This window comes from Eutrigla gurnardus, assembly GCF_963514095.1.
Source record: "Eutrigla gurnardus genome assembly, chromosome: 9".
In the NCBI taxonomy this organism is placed as follows: Eukaryota; Metazoa; Chordata; class Actinopteri; order Perciformes; family Triglidae; genus Eutrigla; species Eutrigla gurnardus.
Genome location: NC_139923.1, coordinates 28,928,661 through 28,949,011, shown reverse-complemented (window position 1 = coordinate 28,949,011; position 20,351 = coordinate 28,928,661). Strand labels below are relative to the sequence as shown.

Here is a 20,351-nt window from a genome sequence, read left to right as displayed (position 1 = left end):
TGTTATTTTATTGTTTTTGTTGTTGACGTCCTCCTCCCTCGCCTCTACGCAGGACTACATCGAGACGGAGCGCCTGCTGAGCCCCGACAACGTCAACCAGGAGGCGCTGCTGTCGTACGCCCGCGAGGCCGCCGACTTCGGCACCAACTACCAGCTGCCGTCGCTGGACTACGCCAGCAACCACTACATGCAGCCGGACGTGGCCATGTTCGACTTCACCAGCATGTACGCCTCGGAGAACGCCGCCCTGATCCGGGAGAGGCACGGCCACCAGCTGCTGGTCGCCCTGGTGGGAGACAGTCTGCTGGAGGTACGGAGGGACAGCGGGCCATCACGCTGGTTTGATGCCCAGTTCACGCTGACGCTGTTTTTCCCTCCGTCTGCAGCCGTTCTGGCCGATGGGAACGGGGTGTGCTCGGGGTTTCCTGGCAGCGTTCGATACCGCCTGGATGGTGAGGGGCTGGGCTCAGGGCCGGAGTCCTCTGGAGGTCCTCGCCGAGAGGTGCGTGGTTTATCTTCCACTTCCTGTTTAGACATGTTCTTCTAGAGGATGAACCCTCTACACATCACTTACCTACTACTGACATCTGGAATAGACAATGTAGGCCTGTTTAAAGGGATTTGGACGATTATTAGAATGAATGAAAACGTCTTCGCACCACTCTCAGGATAAAATATAATATTTCATCATCTAATGGGCAGATAGTTACAATAATGTGTCGGCCGTCGAGGCCGAGGTGTTTGCTGTCTTTAGTCTGAAGCTTCTGGATCTCTGACCCTTCAGGGAGAGCATCTACCGGCTGCTGCCTCAGACCACCACGGAGAACATCAGTAAGAACTTTGAGCAGTACGCCACCGACCCCGCCACCCGCTACCCCAACCTCAACGCCAGCTGCGTCCGCCCCCACCAGGTCAGTGTCGGCCTTCTGTCCGTGCACGCTCGGTGGCCATGTTGGATTCAAACAGCCGTTTAAGAAGCATCTCTCCTTTCAGGTGCGTCACCTGTTCATCGACGGCCATCAGGACTCGTATCCGCTGGAGAGAGTCGGACCGAAGCGCTCGTCCGTGAACTTGTCCAGACGAGGTGAGACCCCCGAAACACATTCAGCCCCCCCACCCCCCCCCCCACAACACAACATAGAAGAGACGTGATGATGTCATCACACGTCTTTGGGCTAAAACAAGAAAAAAGTCCTATAATATCTAGAAAATGCAACTGGAAACCTCCAGTTAAAGGAACACTTGAATTTTAGTGGTGTTTCCAAGGTTTGAAAAGGTCTTGGATGTAGACTAAAGGTCTATAAATGTGTGTTGTATGTGATGACATCTATGATAGAACAGAGAAAAGAAGATCTCCATATCTGAGGGACTGAAAACAGCATTTTCTGACATTTCTTTATGAAAAATGACTTTTGATGATGAACAGATGATGAAAATAGTTGGTGATTATATTTCTGTGGATCTGTTAGTGGAATTAGTTTTCCTTTCATTTGTGGTCCTTCTGTAAAAAGCTGTCTCCAAACATCATGTTGGTTGTTTAGAGGACAATAACATCTCATTTAATGTGATGAACAAGTGACATAATAAGTAGACTGAATACTGAGGAGTAAAAACATTGACTGTAGCTCGTTAATCAGAATTACTGGTTTCGTCGCGGACAAAGAGAATCGTGGGAGTTTTCCTTTTGCATCGAGCAGCGACGTCGTTGTAGTCTGACGTGTTCCACTAAACGATTTAAACCACGTGTTCAGACAAGTCGGCATGACAAAAAAACGTTTCAACGACTCAAGGTGAGTAACTGATACACAAATGGAAAATGTCCAATGTTACAGCAGCAACGAGGCAAAACAGAACAAATCTAAATAAGTAAGAGTGGAGCGATAATAAATATGAGTGTTTGCACATATGAAAGGGTGATATTGTTATTGCACATGAAGGAGGGATGAGTGGCGTGTTATGTATCTGACAGCCTGATGACTGAAGACGGCGTGTTAAAACTGATGACGGTGACAGTATGCCGTTGCCGTAGCAACAGTCTGCTGCCTCCTCTCACAGCTCCCTGTCACGGTGTGATGGTAATCTGATCGTCCTCTGAGCCGCCGCCTCATAAACACGGCATGAGATTCCTTTTTTTATCGGCGAAATTAAAACGCTCAGCTGCTGTTTATGAACGTGTCTCAGCCGGTTAATGAAGCACGGCGGCTAAACGGCTTAAACGGAGAGGCGTCGCTATGTGAACACGGCGTTTCAACACCGTCGACTCCTGAATGAGTTTACTGGAGGAAGACGAGGCGCTACATGTGGTAGTGGAGGCAAAGAGAGTCTCCCTGAGGGGAAACTGAAGCCTTCACCTGGCAGGCCGACACACCTACACAGACAATACAGCTGGATCACATGACCACATGGAGGTCCAACATGTCGCTGTCGGACATGGGCCGACACAAGCAATACAAGCGTTTATGTTGACTTGTGTGTCTCGATCAGACGGCAACATCCGCTCCTGAAACGCTGAAGTGCCTTAAACCTGCATCCTCTCTGCTGGCCACCAGGGGGCGACTCTTCTCTGCTTGTATAGAAGTCTATGAGAAAAGGGTCCTACTTCTCTCTGCTGGCCACCAGGGGGCGACTCCTCTCTGGTTGTATAGAAGTCTATGAGAAAATGGTCCTACTTCTCTCTGCTGGCCACCAGGGGGCGACTCCTCTCTGGTTGTATAGAAGTCTATGAGAAAATGGTCCTACTTCTCTCTGCTGGCCACCAGGGGGCGACTCCTCTCTGGTTGTATAGAAGTCTATGAGAAAATGGTCCTACTTCTCTCTGCTGGCCACCAGGGGGCGACTCCTCTCTGGTTGTATAGAAGTCTATGAGAAAATGGTCCTACTTCTCTCTGCTGGCCACCAGGGGGCGACTCCTCTCTGGTTGTATAGAAGTCTATGAGAAAATGGTCCTACTTCTCTCTGCTGGCCACCAGGGGGCGACTCCTCTCTGGTTGTATAGAAGTCTATGAGAAAATGGTCCTACTTCTCTCTGCTGGCCACCAGTATTGATCACAAATACGTAATCAGTCCTGCAAAGGGAGATATAAGACATAATATTTCAACTTTTTAACAAAGAAAACACAACAAATAGAGAAAACAAACAACCAGCCAAGAAAAACAACAAATAACAACAAACAATAACGAGGAAGCACTTGGCAACATACAGAACCTGAGGGCTGGAGTGTCGGGTAGCTGGAGATCCTGTGGGTCCTGCAGGGATGTTGATAAGCTGATTTTGACCTCTACAAAGGTCAGAGCGTTGATATTGATCCGTTGTCTCCTGCAGAGTCGGAGGTGCGTCCCGGCCGCCTGCTGACCTGGTGTCAGCGGCAGACTCGAGGCTACAGAGGAGCCAACGTCACCGACCTCACGACCTCCTGGAGGAACGGCCTGGCGCTCTGCGCTCTCGTGCACCGCCAAAGGCCTGAGCTCATGTGAGACACACACACACACACACACACACACACACACACACACACACACACACACAGGAAACACTGTCTAGTTCATAGCGGCTGAAACTCATTTCATAAACACAACAACCTTCTGTTATCTGGTTATGGTGAGGGGGCGGGGCATTGCTGACAAACACACTTACGTGATCGACCAATCAGAGTAAACTGGGCTTTTTGGGAGGGTGGGGCAGGAGCTCAATGGGAGAATTATACTGAAAGCCACACACTAATGAAAGCAATCATTAGCGAGTCCAGTGTTGAAACCAGTCTTCCTCACTTCAGAGTTGGTATGAGGAACTTGATTAAAGGCGAGCCGTCCTGTTGTATGATGTCATCGTTATGAGCTCTGAGCTAATTAAGGAAGGTAAATATGTTGGCAGCGTACAGAACATAGAACACATCCTCCTGATCGCTGTGAATGTGGAGGATGTTTTCAGGGAAACAAAAATAAACTTGGACACACTGACCTCCTCTCGCTCCCGTTCCTCCTCAGAGACTTCGACTCCTTGAACGAGGAGGACGTGGCGGCCAACAACCAGCTGGCGTTCGACCTGGCGGAGCGGGAGTTCGGCATCCAGCCGGTGACGACGGGGAAGGAGGTGGCGGCGGAGGCCGAGCCGGACAAGCTGCTGATGGTCCTCTACCTGTCCAAGTTCCATGAGGCGTTCAGGAACGCCCCGGACAACAACAATGGTCAGGACACCTCCTGATTCTTCTGTCTCAGGGAATCAAACATGAGTTTCTCTGTGAGACGTATGGGATTAAATACGTTGTAAATGATATCATAAAGGCTAAAAGGAAAGTAATACAGGGGATGCTTTAGGGGGGCGGGGCTTACCTGCTGATGACAGGTCCATTTAGAGTCCAACAGACCAGAAAGCAGGGGACGCTTTAGGGGGGCGGGGCTTACCTGCTGATTGACAGGTCGCTACCATGCTACCAATGCTAGTTAGCTACTAAGATGACTTTAACACGTAGCTGTAACATTGAACCTTGAATTATAGAAGCTAACTTTGTTAGCAGCTTCACACCAGAATCCACATGGATCCAGATCCAGTAAGGGTGCTGGTCTATCACCAGGCTAACTGGTACTCCTAAATGGAGTAAATGCTGTGAAATGACATGAATAATGTGTTTGTGTTGCAGGTTCCAGAGAACCGGATGAGAACAGCGAAGGCCGTCCGGCTAAATCCAACCACAAGCTGCTGAACCTGCCTCAGCCCAAGAAGAGGACTCCCAGAGTGAGTCACGGTTCCCCGGTCCTCTCCGTCAGTCTGGATCAGACCATCTGAAGCTAGCGTAGAAGGCGGGGTCAGAGGGAGTCCTGATCACATGACCTGGTTTCATCAATCAACCTTTATTGTGCTCGTTTCAGGACGACAGTAAACCTGAAGACGATTCTGTCAACAAGAGACGGCGAAAGGGAAACCATTACCTCACCGAGGTGGGTCCAACCGGGGGTCTGAAGGGGTCCGGGTCCAGGATGGTAGCGGGAGGGACAGGAAGGAACACAATAACATTAGAGCCTGATTTAAATAACGCAACATACTTATTTTTTAAGTTCTTCTTTATTGATGCAGGGAGATTTTATGATTTCTCATCAGCTTATTTAAGATGATCATCTCTTCTGTTCGCTACAAAAAGATGATGTGATGCAATAAAAAACCTAAAGTATGTTTTAGTGCCATTTTCTTTTAGATTTTGAATCATATTTTGATGATTATCGGGATAGAATTTGTGATATCATCCCATAACTTTTAATGCAACATCGTCAGGAGGAAACGACATAAGTTGCTCTGATTGACGTTGATCTGTTTCCTCCTCAGTTGTCTTGTCACAGTGTGCCCCCTGCTGGCGAGGAGGGGGAGCTGCGGGAGAACAAGGTCCGCTCCATGGCAACTCAGCTGCTGGCCAAGTTTGAGGAAAACTCCTCCACTGCAAAGACACACGGCAAGGTGAGAGAGAGACCGGCGGCCGAGACCTCTTCTGTTTCCTTTCAGGCACACGACGACACAAGCTCAGAATCCCACCGACAAGTGAATGCATCACGGCGTTTATTTCCTCTCCTCCCCGTCCTGTCTTCCTCTCCCATCCTGTCTTCCTCTCCTCCCCGTCCTGTCTTCCTCTCCTCCCCGTCCTGTCTTCCTCTCCCCCCCATCCTGTCTTCCTCTCCTCCCCATCCTGTCTTCCTCTCCCGTCCTGTCTTCCTCTCCCATCCCGTCTTCCTCTCCTCCCCGTCCTGTCTTCCTCTCCCATCCCGTCTTCCTCTCCCATCCTGTCTTCCTCTCCTCCCCGTCCTGTCTTCCTCTCCCGTCCTGTCTTCCTCTCCCATCCCATCTTCCTCTCCCATCCCGTCTTTCTCTCCCATCCTGTCTTCCTCTCCTCCTTGCCTCAGTCTGACGAGGACCCATCTGATCCCTCCATTTCTCCTCCCACCTCTCCACATCCCCACTCGGAGGAGGAAGACGAGGAGGAGGAGGACCTGGAGGAGAGGGAAAACCCCCGTTTTGCAAAGCCCAAGAGCGCCCCCCCTCCTCCTCCTCTGCCCCCCCCTCGCCCCAAGTGGCAGGTAGGCCCCTCCTCCCTCTCAGCTCTTTCTCTTCATGGTTTGAAGGCTGCCATATAAGGTGGTGGTCTCTGCTTCCTGTCTCCAGCCCTCCATCTACCTCCGTCTCCTGGAGAATCCCATTTCTGTGGTTGAGCAAACCTCCTTCCTCTCCTCCCCCAAAGCTTCTCGCTCTCCGTCGCCCTCGCGTTCCCAGAGTCCACTAAGTCCTCCGCGCTCGCCGAGCCCCAATGTCTCTGAACGCCGCTACCCAGGATGCACCTCTCCCGCCGCGGCTTCCGGCCTGTCTGCCGAGAGTTCACTGCAGCAGGTGATATTCCAGCCGCGGTTCTGTGCGATGTTTCTTCAGCTTCGATGGTTAAAGCTCTCACTGATTTTCAGAGTAAAACCCAGCGAGCGTCTCAGAGGGAGTATTCCTCGAGGAGCATAAAAGACCGAGCGCTGCTCCTCTCCTCCATGTTTGCCGGGTCCCAGACTCCTCCTCTGGCTCCTCTTTCTGGATCGCAGGTCCTGTATCGCGGTGTGATTTTACTTTTTCCTGACAAAATGCGCTTTTACTCAAATTTCGTTTCAAATGTTGAACATCACTTTTTTTCTTTCAACTGAGCCTTTTCTGAAACAAAGACACTTTAAATTGATTAAGTTATTTTCCCTCTTTCATCCCTCTGGTCTTTAATTTCTGACTCTTCTTCTGCAGACGCAACTAGCTTCCTCTTCACCACCTTCCTCGGTCCCACCTCCTCCTCCTCTTCCTCCTTCTGCTTCTGTATCTAAGAGCTCCGCAGTCCCCCCTGTAGTCCCCCCTGTAGTCCACCCAGTCCCTGATCCCACAGTCCAGGCCGGGTTCTCCTCCGCCCCCTTGCACCCTGCTGGACACGAGGACCAGATGCAGAAAGACTTCCCCACTCCCTCGTCTTACACCGACCACAAAACACCTGCTGCTTTCTCCTCTCCCGTCTCCGATAACGACCGTGAACGCAGCCGGGCACTTTCTGTCCGGCTCGAGGAAAGCTGTGAGAGTTCACGGAAGAATCTGGAAAGTGAGCGGGAGGAGGTGAACGAAGGCGCTCAGGAGAAACACGACGATAACAAAGTAGCTGAAAATGATCACGTGAAGGTAAAAGTTACGTAACAAACGGCTGAAATAACAACAGTTGCTTTCCTTAACCATGGAAGTTACATACGTGTTAAAAATCTGGTGTTTTTTGGTCAAATAGATACATAAGCAGTGTTCAGTACGTAAATGTGTCCACCGAATGACTCAGTTATTTAATTAGGAAAGTTACAGAACAAGTAAGTCTGGGTTTAACAGTTGGAGTTAAATAATTCATGCTGGAAGTGGTCTCACACGGGACCCAGACGGCGGTCTCCTGTGTGAAAGTCTGGTGTTTTTAGACGTGAGGGTTAACATGGCACAGCTGATCTCCATTCTGGTGTTGGTTCAGCCCGACGGGAGCCGATCTCTGGAGAACCCGAGGAGAGTTGCTCACAAGTCGGTGGTCCGCTCTGAGAGTTGTCCGATCGGAGCTGCTCGATACCTTAAAGAGGTACTCCACCATCCCTCCGCCCACATGCAGTCCACTTCCTTCAGCATTCTTCTCTGACTTCTTTCTAACTGCTGTCTCTGGTTTCCTATCCCCTCCCCCCCCCCCCCCTCCGTTTCCATGGCGATGCCGTTAGAGAACAGTCGGAAAGGTATCGTCGTCCATAGATGCTAAAGCTCAGTTATTGGCCGTCCTGTATGAGACGGACCACCGGCCCGGTGCCACGCCGGTAAGATGCATGTGGATGCTCAGACGGATCTAACCCAGAGCACTCGTTGCTGTTGCTGCTGTTGCTGTTGCTGTTGCTGCTGCTGCTGCTGCTGCTGCTGTTGCTGCTGATGTTGTGGAAATGGAAGTGTGGTACGGTGTTTACAAGGAAGGCAATGACAAAGAAACGGCTTCTAGTGAAGGCAAAGCAACAAACCACGTTTTGGACATTCTACACATCTGCATGCCGTCGGTGCTTTTCTGTAATTCACGTTTAACCGCTCGGTCACAAACGTCAGACGTACGAATATCGTGTTTTTGAGACTCGAAAGAGATAAAGATGTTTATTTGCTTTCTCGCCGAGTGTTAGATGAGAACATTGATACTCGGTGCAAGGTGAGTATGAACCTACAGCCAGCAACTGCTTAGCTTAGCCTAGCTTAGCATAAAGACTGGAATAATTGTGAATCCGGGATTGCCGAACATCCGGGAAATTTAACGCCCGACAGTCGGAACTTCTTTTGACTTTGTGCCCGACTGATCCCCTTTCATAGCGTCTTATCATTCCGATGGTTTTATGGCGATTGTGTCTACGATGTGTGACTAACTGCTTCTAACGGTTTACTCTCACCACTGATCATGTGATTAATGTGTTCGCTGCACTGTTTTTGCAGGGAATAAATAACAACTGTTAACAATCCTAACTTCCCTCATGGAATACCATTCAAGCCAATATTGAATAAATACATGTGTATTTATATTTACATTTATTTGTTGGCTCATTTATTTATGTTGAGACTTATTTCATAGATCTATATCTTTATTAAATATTGGCTTCAGTGTGATTCCACAGTGTTAGAGGGCAGCATGTAAGCCTGTAAACCCGGTCCTGGTCTTCTTCCTCCCAGTGCGTGGTGCGGAAGGATTTCCCTGCCGGGTTCGGCGGCAGCGACGTCTGCCACTTCTGCACCAAGCGGGTGTACGTGATGGAGCGGCTCAGCGCCGAGGGCTACTTCTTCCACCGCGAGTGTTTCCGCTGCGTCGTCTGTAACAGCACGCTCCGCCTGGGAGGACACGGCTTCGACTCGCAGGAGGGTAACTATGGTTACCATCATCAGCTCTTTCTTCTGTACAGGAAGTTAAATCACTTTGTCCAATGAAACGTGAGATGTCTTTGTTGTACTGTGATTTAATATCAATAACAAAGTCATGCTTTGTTAGGTCTGTCTGCAAGACCACAAGATAACTACTGTTAAAACGCTGGTTTTCTGAATGGAGTCTGGTTGATGGTGCTAGGCTACGCTAACATGGTAGCTGCTCCATCAACACTCCAAATAAGGTCATCTAGACATAAATACAGCAGAGACCTTGTTGTTTGGACCACAGACAGTCTCTGGTTCCTCCACATAGTCTGGTCTGGTCTCTGGACTCATGTGGTCTACTATCTAGACCTCTGGGGGACCACAGACAGTCTCTGGTTCCTCCACATAGTCTGGTCTCTGGACTCATGTGGGCTACTATCTAGACCTCTGGGGGACCACAGACCTCATGTGGTCTACTATGGTGGGTTTGTAATAGTTTTGTTTCCTCCTAACAGCGAAGTTCTACTGTAAGATGCATTACGCTCAGCGGCAGTCAGGAACTCACACGGGGAAGTTCAGGAGGAGAATGGTAAGAACTACTGCAGGAAATCAGTTAGCTGCTACGCAGTTGTAGATTCCTCAATTGGCAGAGAAGTTCAGACGTTCTCTACTCAAGTAGAAGTACTGATTCTATTGATTTAGTCAAATAAAAAAGACTACGTCCACTTCATATACAGATAATGGGAAATAGAAAGTGTCCAGGATTTCAGCAGGTTTGTCCTGATCCTGTGCGTCTTGCTTGGTGCAGGAGGACCAGCGACGCGTCGCCACCTCCTCGTCAGACGGCAGGAAGTACTCTGCGACGGGCAGCGTCCAGCTCCAGCCCCCAGGTACCCTGGTTTCCTTGCTAAGGCGTGGCCTGAGCTGGCCGCGGCGTGCCAGCCGGGCCGTGTGTGTGTTGCCTGGACGGCTGTGGGGAGGTGTGTGGGGGTCTTTGGCGGCCGTGGGGTCCCACGTCAGCAGCCGCTCGCACGACTACGCGTTCCTGTACGAGCTGCTGAGCCTCGGCGGCGCTCTGCTCTGCACCATGCACGAGGTGCTGGGCCAGATTTCCCAGGAGCCCCAGCTTCTCCAGCAGCAGCACGTCGGCCAGTGGATCTGAACCGAGTCGGTTCACAAATGTCATAATGTTGAAACCAAATACTTTCTGCATTTTCATTTCATTTTTCAAGTGTTTGATAAAGTTAGTAATAAACTTGATTAGCTTCCGCTGCTCGTCAGTCATGGGACGGAAACTTCACGTCGAGATCCGTCCCGGCTCAAAGAACATGTTCATCCTGATATTAGGCTTTAAATGCAAAATGGCACCAAAGCGTTCTGGCATCACATGAGCTTCACAAATAGTTTTCATACCGTCCCATACCGTCTCCTATGGCCCAGTTTCTTCCCGTATCATGTCCTATCGTCCCCTATCGTCACACTTCGGCCCATATCATCCCCTATCGCCCCATATCTTCCTCTATCACCCCCTAGCCTCTCGTATCGTCCCCTATCGCCCCATATCATCCTCTATCACCCCCTAGCCTCTCGTATCGTCCCCTATCGCCCCATATCATCCTCTATCACCCCCTAGCCTCTCGTATCGTCCCCTATCGCCCCATATTGTCCCGCATCATCCCCTATCTTGCCCTATCGGCCCTTATCATCTCCTTTCGTCCCGTATCATCCCATATCGCCCTCTATCACCCCGTATCGTCCCGTATCGCCCTGTATCGTCTCCTATCACCCCGTATCGTCCCGTATCGCCCCGTATCGTCTCCTATCACCCCCTATCGCCCTCTATCACCCCGTATCGTCTCCTATCACCCCCTATCGCCCTCTATCACCCCCTATCGCCCTCTATTGTCCCGTATCGCCCCCTATCGTCTCCTATCACCCCGTATCGTCTCCTATCACCCCCTATCGCCCTCTATCACCCCCTATCGCCCTCTATTGTCCCGTATCGCCCCCTATCGTCCCGTATCGCCCCGTATCGTCTCCTATCACCCCGTCTCGTCCCGTATCGCCCCGTATCGTCTCCTATCACCCCCTATCGCCCTCTATCACCCCGTATCGTCTCCTATCACCCCCTATCGCCCTCTATCACCCCGTATCGTCCCGTATCGTCTCCTATCACCCCCTATCGCCCTCTATCACCCCCTATCGCCCTCTATTGTCCCGTATCGCCCCCTATCGTCCCGTATCGCCCCCTATCGTCCGATCCCCGCTACAACACGAAGCCGTCGCCATCAAACCGACCTCTCCGAGTGTTAAACGCTCCATGCTGTGATGCCTTCAGGGGCCTCGCGTTATTAAACTGCAGACTGTTGGGTGTTTGAGCTCAGAGTCTCTGCTGTGTGCTTGTTGACTGTCAGGGTCTCCTGGTGTTGCGCCCCGCTGAATGCATCCCACACGTTGCTTGTTCCAGGCTGCTCAGTCTGGGAAAAGGTGTTATTAATGTTGGACCCTCCTCCCATGCTGCACCTGGAGTAACCTGGAACAAGTCCTCTGAACTAACGGGTTTTATTTACGACTATGCATATCGCCTGCTGCACCTTAACCACAGGGATGTGCAATGGAAATGCCAAAATAGTATTATCATTTTGATTTATATAGAATTTCAGGAAATGCATATGCAAATTATTTTTTTAAAGGTATTATTTCACTTTGCTGTGCATTTTTGTTAAAATGACTGATATCTGATATATTTGATATATTTATATTCTCGTTGTTTATGGTTTTCATTTTACAGAAAAATAAAATCTGAAAATGTATTTATCATCTTTTTTTCCCTTTAGTTCCCAGAATACTTTTTAAAATTCTGTTAGTCACAGGCGAACCCACACTTTCCTAAAGATAAAATAAAATCTGCATATTTCTGCGTTTTGCAACAGAAAAGAGTTTAGAATTAATGTGGAGTTTTTTTTTTTTAACCAAAATCAACAGCCTCATCTTTGCGTCAGTAGTGAACATATTTGCTTTAAGAAAGACTGAATGGAAACATTTCACTTTGTTATTTTTTTTATTTAGTTTTGCTTTTCTTGCCTTCTGTAATTTCTGATATTTTTGTGTTTTAATGAGACCGATGGTGAATTCAGTTCTGAACGTTGAGGGTGAATTCTTCGAACACTGTTGAAGCTCCGGCCTGTTTTTCTGGCTGTTCTCACATTTCATGTCTTTATTTCAACAGTGTATTTCCTTGTAATTCTCAGCACTCGGTGTTTCCATCTTCCACTTCCAGTTTTTCATTTCACACCCATTTTCTTTCTTTATTTCCAAATTGATTTTTCTCTGTTTTTGTTCACTTCATTTTGTTCAGTCTGTTTCAAGTTTCCAATGCTACACCCTCTGATTGGCTGATTCCTGCCAGCGGGGAAGGTGATGATTGGCCAGCTTTGGGCAAAAGAGCTTGTCGTGTTGCTTTTCGCATTGGCTGCCCCTTTAGCTCCGCCCCCCTTTTTCACCTAATGCACATTAACCAATCACAAACCAGCACAAGTCCAGAGAAGGGCATGCAGTAGTCGGTAAAGGTCTTACGTGTTGCATCGTCATTTATTAGATAGAATTCAAAATTAAATATTAAACCTTAAGTTAAATTACGATATCGAGTTTCTCACAAATATCCCTTTTTAACGTACAATCGCATGAAACTATGATTTGTTGCGATTCCATTAGAATGAGCCGTTCGTATCTACGGAGGGTGTTTCTACGCTAGCCCAGAAAGGATAAACCAAAGACTCTACCAAGAGCCGTTTTGCGTTTTTACGTTACCTTAAGGCCACTGTAGTTCGTCCGACACGCTTGTAAAGGGAGGGGTGATGAAATCCTACGCGTTGGTGCTTTTTTAAAGGATGTAGCTGGTGTTGTTCTATAATGTTGTTATTGTGAATAAATTCCACAAAAAAACTAAAACAAATTTCTTGGTACTCTCCAACTTCTCCAACCGGTCCGATCATTCGCTTAAGATATAAATCTGGCTACGTTTTAGCTACGCTAGCACTGTGGCTCTGGGGACGTCCGGCAGTCGGTCCTTGCTAACAAACAAAAGGATGGATTGCCATGGAACTTTATATGAACATTCAGATTCCCCAGAGGATGAAACTCTAACCTTTTTTGTTAATATGGCACACGGTTTCGTTCAGATATTCGTGGTTACCAGAGGATGAATCGTACAAATTTAATAAAAAGTTGAAATTAGGGGCTTTTAATTACGATTAACTAAACATTTTTTGTTAGACTCAAAACGTGTTTTTTTTTCACATCAAACATCGGAGCGGCGGGAACCGCTGGAATCCACATTTGATCGTACAAACTGTGTCGAGGTTTCTGGCGATGTTTAACACTTAGCACCTTTATTTTATTTAGTTAGTTTAGTGTAATTTCCTGCCACCTAACCCACTAACGCTCATGTCGTGCTGTGTTCCCTCCCATAACACCAAACATCCATCTGAATGCCCCCAAATTCATATTTTCTCTCTGATGCATCATCCTCATCATCCTCAGCCTCCTTTCCTGTCGTCGGGCAGTTGTCACGGTAACACGTGTCTGTGGTCTGTCTGTGGTTCCCTCTGTTTCAGACGGACGCCTCCTCCCCCCCTCAGAAACCCTCTCCAGGTCTCTCTCCTGCACCTCCTAGACTTTGTTCTGTTCCCACTAAGCAGCCTGAAAGCCTTTTGTTATTTATTTTCCACTTTGAAAATCACTGTAAAAATATGCTTAATTTATGATTATTTATCAGCTGTAAATATATATATTATACAAAAAATAAATCGATTCTGATTGCATAAATCATTTTGCTTCGTGATTTGTTGCCAGTTTTATCAGAATACCTCCCAAAGAACCGAAGCTTCGGTTTACACGACGCTAATAATACTTCCACGTCTTTTTAACCCCCAAAATTAACAACTTCATCACGCAATCCCCACATGAAATCACAGCTTTACGTTAGCTCTGCAAATAACACGCTTTTTTTAACATGTGACGGACGTCTCAACGGAAGGCTAGCAGCCAAGTAGATCACGATAAAAGCTTCTTCTCCACAAAATGAACTGATTTTAAACGTGGGAACGCAGGGGAAAGCTAAGCTTTGATCAAACGATGAATTCGGCCAACCTGAACAGAACTGAAGTGAATCACTCTTGTCTGGTGGGTTCTACTGGTGGGGTCTACTGGTGGGGTCTACTGGTGGGTTCTGGTCTGTCCTGTACTCTGTCTGGTCTACGTGGGAACAAGACAAAGAGTTTTTTCCAGATGTTTTCCTTTCTGTGACGAGTGGAATCAACTCTTTTGTACAGTGTTGCCTCCGCTGCTCTGTGAGTACAAAACATCGTTAAAATGTCACGATGTCGATGCTTGTGTCGCTAACAGAAGTGATTTAGTTTTTTACGCATGGTTCACTTTTATTTTTCTTTTAATATATGAGTGTGTCAGGATGTGTAAATATGATCTGTTTGTTTCTACGCTGATTGTTTTAGATCGGGTTTTCAGAGTGTGGGGCGGGGCTCCAAGCGGGGCGTCATCACGATACTTAAGTCACGATGCAATATGATTTAAAACATTTTGCAATAACACATACTTCGATTAACAGCAGATGATGTCATTTGTTTTATCTAATAATGAGATGTGGGAATCACCCATGGTACGATGTTATCACGATACGACGTAATCACGATACAATGTTAGCTTGATACGTTATCACGATACGATGTTATCACGATACAATGTTAGCTTGATACGTTATCACGATACGATGTTATCACGATACAATGTGATAACGATAAGATGTGATACCGATACAATATTATCACGATCCGATGTTAACATGATGCAATATTATCCTGATCCTATGTTATCACTATGATCCTATGTTATGTGTATGTATATATATATATATATATATATATATATATATATATACACACATATATATATATATATATACACACATATATATATATATATATATATGTGTGTATATATATATATATATATATATATGTGTATATATATATATATATATATATATGTGTATATATGTGTTTTTTTTACAGTTTTTCACGCTTACCTAGAGTCAGAAACTGAGAAATATTTGCGATGCAGCTCGATACCGACGTTGATAACATGGATGCTGCATGTGGATTTTAATAAGTACACTATGTATTTATTTGTATCTGTATATGTAGTTCTACAAAGTCTCACGCTCTGAAACCCTGCTTTAGAAAACGTAGTCCTAAAGAACGCTAACATTCTGACGTTTCCACCTGCAGACTTCGTGGAGGCGTCCCAGCGGCTCGGCGAGGCTCAGCGGAGACTTCCTGAAGACACAGAGATGGCTGTCGACGCTCTGGACGCTTCCTGTGTCGTCAAACCCACGACCCAAGATGCAACGGGGGTCACAGGGGCCAAAGGTCACAACAGCCAGGACGGCACTAAAGGTCGGACTGGTTCCTGTTAATTATTTTTAAAATATACCAGAAAAAAAAGTAAGCTATAAATTTGCAAAACAAATTTTCTGAAATTAAAATCGCAAAATTATGCGAAAACTCCGAAACCCTGCGTTTGTTTTTTTCTCCCTTTAATTTGTGACTTAAATGTCAAAGATTTTCTGAGATTTTTCTTGCGTATTTGTAATTTTATAATATCAGAGAATATTCGAGGTTCTTTTCTCCTGATTTTTTTTTTCTCGTAACTTTACGACTTTAATCTAATCATTTTGAAATATTCTCTCCCTCATGCTCTCATGTTTATTGTTGTTTTTTCCTACGATGGCGGCAGCATCGGTCAAGGAAATGGACCTTTTCCTTAAAAAGTGTTGTTGCACACAAAATGATGTCCTATAAATATTCTATTCATCTTCAGATCACGTGAAACAGAACAGCCGATGGAGACGGAAGATCAGAGCGAGTGAGTATCTTTAAGTCGGTTTCTCGTGTTCTCTCCGTCAGCGATGACGTTTAATAATCAGTATTTATGACTTATTAGTCTTCAGCTGAGGGAGACGGGGCAGATGAGTGTTAATAAATGCGAGCATGAATGAACTGAGGTTGTTGTAATTCAGCATGTTCACCACTAGAGGTCAGCGTTGTTGTTCTGAAAGCAGCCGTTGTGACTGATGTTTTAAGCTTTTTTGTTTTTTTATTTTTTCATGTGTTTTCTATGTTTATTGTGCTGCATTAATAATGAATAATCACACATGCAGCTGCAGGGCGGACCTGAATCTGGATCCAGACAAATGAACACGTGTTGTTTACGACGTTTTATTGCTGAAATCAAATCAATTAAAACGTTTGTCCACTTTATTTCTGCTTTCAGTTGGTTTCACTCTGTTTGTGAATCCCGTTGAACTACTTTGGAAAGGTGCTTTAGAAACACAACGTATTATTATTAACGTTCTGTGTTTATACTCCGTCTGTAGTCGTGCTGCGTTCAAGTCCGTCTGAAAACCAGAGTTATTGACTCGTTATGTTTCCCATCCCACAGCGTTCCCTCTGATCCTCATCAAGCACTTCCACAGGAGCCGGGACTGCCAGGCCCCCGAGACCGTCCTCGAGGCCCCAGAGACCGGCCCTGAGGGACCAGAGACCGGCCCTGAGGGACCAGAGACCGGCCAAGAGGGACCAGAGACCGGACCAGAGACCGGCCCCGAGGTCGACTCCGACTTTGAGGATCTCGAACAGGCCGTGTGTTCACCATTCAAACCTGCTTTTAGTTGAGGGTTATGTTTTATGATTTGATCACTGACGAGATTCGCGTCCCCTCAGACCTCCGAGGCGTCGGCAGATACCCAGAATGCATCGCAGGGAAGCAAGAAGAGCGATGCAGCCACAACGAGGACCGCCAGCGACTCGTCCAGCCCGAAGAGGCGCCTGATGTTATCTCCGTCTGAGAAGGAGAAGCTGCTGAGCTGGGACGCGCCGGAGGAAACTCCCATCATCCCCCAGAATGCACCTCACCAGGAGGAGCAGGTGGAGTTTATCAAAACCTCCCAGTTGTCCTTCCAGTTCGACGCCGCGGTGATGTGAGCACGATAACGCCAGTTAATTCCTCTGATGTTTTATCAGGTCCCGGCAGAAGCAGATAAGCTGGAGACAGACTCGGGCCAGAATGGGGGACCAGGCCAAAACGGGGGACCGGGCCAGAGCCAAACCGCCGCCGCGCCGCCTTCGGCCCTCCAGCTGATAGCGGACGCCTTCCGGAGGACGTTTAGTGTGACCAACGCCTCGGGCCGGTCCAACGCCTCGGGCCGGTCCAACGCTGCCACGTTGGTGGAAATTACTTGTTTATCTCCGTCCCTCAAACAAAGACCAGGATGATGATATCTGTGTTCAGAGAGGCTGAATATTTTAAGTTGTGACTCAAACAGATGATGTTATGGTTCCCAGCAGGTCGCGGTGGGACGGCGTCCGTAGACAGAGGCCAGTGTCGGAGGGAGCGTTGGACTTTGGCGGCGGCGGTCCGGAGCCGCCGGAGGACGACAGGAAGAAGAAGAAGAAGAAGTTCGAGGCCCGCTGGGCGTCTGTGGGCTCCAACCCGTGGGGGGGCGGCCGGGACCTGCCCTCCCTGCTGCAGCAGGTCTCCCTGAGGACCCGCCGGGACTCCGGAGGGGTGTTCTCCGAGGACCCGGCCCCGCCGCCCGGCTGGAGGCTCGACCTGTTCTCCTCCCTGAGGCTCAGGAAGAGGGAAGAGTCAGAGGGCGGGGGGCGGGACCAGCAGGAAGTCAGGACCATCCTCGCCAACCTGCGGAACAAAGGTCAGAACCGCAAGACTCCTTCTGGCCACTTGGGGGCGACGTAGATGGAAACGATCGGTCGGTCGTGAATTAATGACTTAAATTAAAGTTTAAGGTTTAAACTTAAGGTGAAGTTTCATGACTTATGGTTAACGTCTTTATTCATCTGCAGGGAGACCTTTTGATTCATGATCCTCTATTTAAAATGGGATGTATTTATCCTTTATTTATGGACAGATACATTCTTATTTAAGATTTATTTGATTGTTTTTCACTATAAAAAGATGTAGTGACTAAATAAAAATATGATGGTGTTTTTTATCAACTGTAAAGTTTTAAGGATATTTGATGATTATCGGGATAGTTAGTTTAAATTCCATCACATTAAAAAGCTGCTAGCTCGCTGTCGTGGTGGAGATGTGATACATAGAGCCTGATATTTATTTTTTAAAGACCTTATGATTCATTTTATTTAATATAATTTGATTGTTTTTTACTTAAGAAAAAAGAACATATTTGTTTCATAACAAAATGTAAAGTGATTCCTGAATGTTTAACATTATTAAACATGGAAACAGAAACTGACACTAAAATGTCCCTTTTTTCCCATGTCCTTGAACGCAGCCTCCAGACAGCAGAACCTTGTAGAGCCTTCCTCCAGTGACGATGACGACGAGAACCTGACATCCAATCAGAAGGTTGGTACGGGCTATGTGCTGGGTGGATGTGATGGTAGCGTGTATTTTCTCAAACGTTGTGGTCACTTCCTGTCTCTTCCTGTCACTTCCTGTCCAGCCGTGTCCACAGAGACGGCGGAGGAAGCAGGAGAGGACGGTGGCCCAGCAGGCCAAAGGGGAGCAGCTGAAGAGGCTCCACCGAGCTCAGGTACGACGACAACGACTCCTCGCCCTCCTCGTCCTCTTCCTCCTCCTCCTCGCCCTCCTCGTCCTCTTCCTCCTCCTCCTCGCCCTCCTCCTCCTTGCCCTCCTCCTCCTCCTCGCCCTCCTCCTCCTTGCCCTCCTCCTCCTCCTTGCCCTCCTCCTCCTCGCCCTCCTCCTCCTCGCCCCCCTCCTCCTCCTTGCCCTCCTCTTCCTCGCCCTCCTCCTCCTTGCCCTCCTCCTCCTCGCCCTTCTCCTCCTCGCCCTCCTCCTCCTTCTCGCCCTCCTCCTCTTCGCCCTCCTCCTCCTCCTCGCCCTCCTCCTCTTTGCCCTCCTCCTCCTCACCCTCCTCCTCCTCCTCCTCGCCCCCCTCCTCCTCCTTGCCCTCCTCTTCCTTGCCCTCCTCCTCCTCGCCCTTCTCCTCCTCGCCCTCCTCCTCCTCCTCGCCCTCCTCCTCTTTGCCCTCCTCCTCCTCACCCTCCTCCTCCTCCTCGCCCTCCTCCTCCTTGCCCTCGCCCTCCTCCTCCTCGTAGATCCACTGTTTCAAGACAACACTCTCGTTAAAAACAGGAACGTTTCTCCTTTCCGGTTTAAAAAAGTTCTGTGTTTTTTTTATTTCTTTATTTTTTTTACATTTAACAAAGAAAAATATCCAGACATTTAAACAGATACAAACCAATAATAACAATGAAAATAATAATTTAACAGCTTAAAAGTGAATAATAATACAAAAAATAAATAAATGAATAAAAATGAAAAGCTCAGCTATGGTCAGAGAACAGTGGAGTCAAATCAGGATCAGCGGCTCGGTGAAGTCAGAGGTCAGAGGTCATCCAAGGTTCACATTGTTTGTGACATTATTGTGTTTGTGTATGATGTGGTTGTGTGTTGTTGTGTATGTTGTTGTTGTTGTTGTTGTGTATGTTGTTGTTGTTGTTGTTGTGTATGTTGTTGTTGTTGTTGTGTATGACGTTGTTGTTGTTGTGTATGACGTTGTTGTTGTTGTCGTCGGGGGTCCAGGCCATCCAGAGGCAGCTGGAGGAGGTTGCAGAGAAGCAGAGAGACCTGGAGGAGAGAGGCGTGGCCATAGAGAAGATCCTCAGAGGAGAAACAGGTACTGAATCCTGGACCCGGACCAGAACCTCACAAAGGTTCGGGTTCTTTGAACGCCGCCTCAGTGGAATCCCTCGCCGTGAAAGCCGTTTGCCGTGTTCGTACTTCCTTCGGGGAGAACAAGCCTCGCCTTGTGTTCCCGTTAACCGTTACCGTCTGTGCTCTTAATAAACGGCCAGACTTCATCGCTCACAGCGGCGCTTTGTTCCTGAACGCCGAGGTCACGCCGAGGTCACGCCGAGGTCACGCCGATACCAAGCAGGCACCGCTGATGTAAAGGTACTAATATCTATATCTCTTCTCCCAGAATCCTCTCTGGCCGACGACAGTGACGAGGCCCAGCTCTACCAGTCCTGGTTCAGCCTTGTTCTGGAGAAGAACAGATCGGCACGCTACGAGTCCGAACTCATGATCTTGTAAGGGCCTGTATCACAACATGACATCACCAGTCCCGTTGCCCCCGGTTACCTCTGCAACACTTCTGCATCAGAGCATGTGGGCGGTCTAGTTCTGGTCCAGTGTTGTTGCAGTTCCTGTTTCTCTCCAGTAGAGGTCACTGTGTGTTCTCCTCTCTTTAGTGCTCAGGAACTGGAGCTGGAGGACACGCAGAGCCGTCTGCAGCAAGACCTCCGACGCCGGATGGCGACAGAAGGTGAGTTTGAACACGTTAACATAAAAAACAAAAAAACCCACCTTACTACCG

At 47.9% G+C, this 20,351-nt stretch overlaps 1 protein-coding gene across 6 annotated transcripts in view; it reads left to right on the top strand.

Moving 5' to 3' along the window:
• Nucleotides 1–20,351, top strand: part of mical2b (microtubule associated monooxygenase, calponin and LIM domain containing 2b) — a 37,551-nt gene that overhangs the window by 16,006 nt on the left and 1,194 nt on the right. The window contains exons 8-36 of one of the 6 annotated variants that reach the window (XM_084017357.1): nucleotides 53–310; nucleotides 387–502; nucleotides 785–911; nucleotides 994–1,084; nucleotides 3,323–3,470; nucleotides 3,985–4,184; nucleotides 4,638–4,732; nucleotides 4,867–4,935; nucleotides 5,318–5,446; nucleotides 5,887–6,060; nucleotides 6,146–6,367; nucleotides 6,439–6,564; nucleotides 6,755–7,174; nucleotides 7,503–7,604; nucleotides 7,738–7,830; nucleotides 8,717–8,903; nucleotides 9,406–9,479; nucleotides 9,699–9,780; nucleotides 15,196–15,363; nucleotides 15,788–15,832; nucleotides 16,409–16,608; nucleotides 16,690–16,893; nucleotides 16,990–17,189; nucleotides 17,314–17,678; nucleotides 18,282–18,355; nucleotides 18,453–18,542; nucleotides 19,556–19,649; nucleotides 19,956–20,064; nucleotides 20,227–20,300. In XM_084017357.1, coding sequence (XP_083873483.1) covers nucleotides 53–310; nucleotides 387–502; nucleotides 785–911; nucleotides 994–1,084; nucleotides 3,323–3,470; nucleotides 3,985–4,184; nucleotides 4,638–4,732; nucleotides 4,867–4,935; nucleotides 5,318–5,446; nucleotides 5,887–6,060; nucleotides 6,146–6,367; nucleotides 6,439–6,564; nucleotides 6,755–7,174; nucleotides 7,503–7,604; nucleotides 7,738–7,830; nucleotides 8,717–8,903; nucleotides 9,406–9,479; nucleotides 9,699–9,780; nucleotides 15,196–15,363; nucleotides 15,788–15,832; nucleotides 16,409–16,608; nucleotides 16,690–16,893; nucleotides 16,990–17,189; nucleotides 17,314–17,678; nucleotides 18,282–18,355; nucleotides 18,453–18,542; nucleotides 19,556–19,649; nucleotides 19,956–20,064; nucleotides 20,227–20,300 — 4,336 coding nt within the window. Of the gene's footprint in view, nucleotides 1–52; nucleotides 311–386; nucleotides 503–784; nucleotides 912–993; nucleotides 1,085–3,322; nucleotides 3,471–3,984; nucleotides 4,185–4,637; nucleotides 4,733–4,866; nucleotides 4,936–5,317; nucleotides 5,447–5,886; nucleotides 6,061–6,145; nucleotides 6,368–6,438; nucleotides 6,565–6,754; nucleotides 7,175–7,502; nucleotides 7,605–7,737; nucleotides 7,831–8,716; nucleotides 8,904–9,405; nucleotides 9,480–9,698; nucleotides 9,781–12,248; nucleotides 12,805–13,506; nucleotides 14,747–15,195; nucleotides 15,364–15,787; nucleotides 15,833–16,408; nucleotides 16,609–16,689; nucleotides 16,894–16,989; nucleotides 17,190–17,310; nucleotides 17,679–18,281; nucleotides 18,356–18,452; nucleotides 18,543–19,555; nucleotides 19,650–19,955; nucleotides 20,065–20,226; nucleotides 20,301–20,351 lie in introns of those variants that run through there. The other 5 variants (XM_084017356.1, XM_084017358.1, XM_084017361.1 and 2 more) reach the window with 5 other exon arrangements.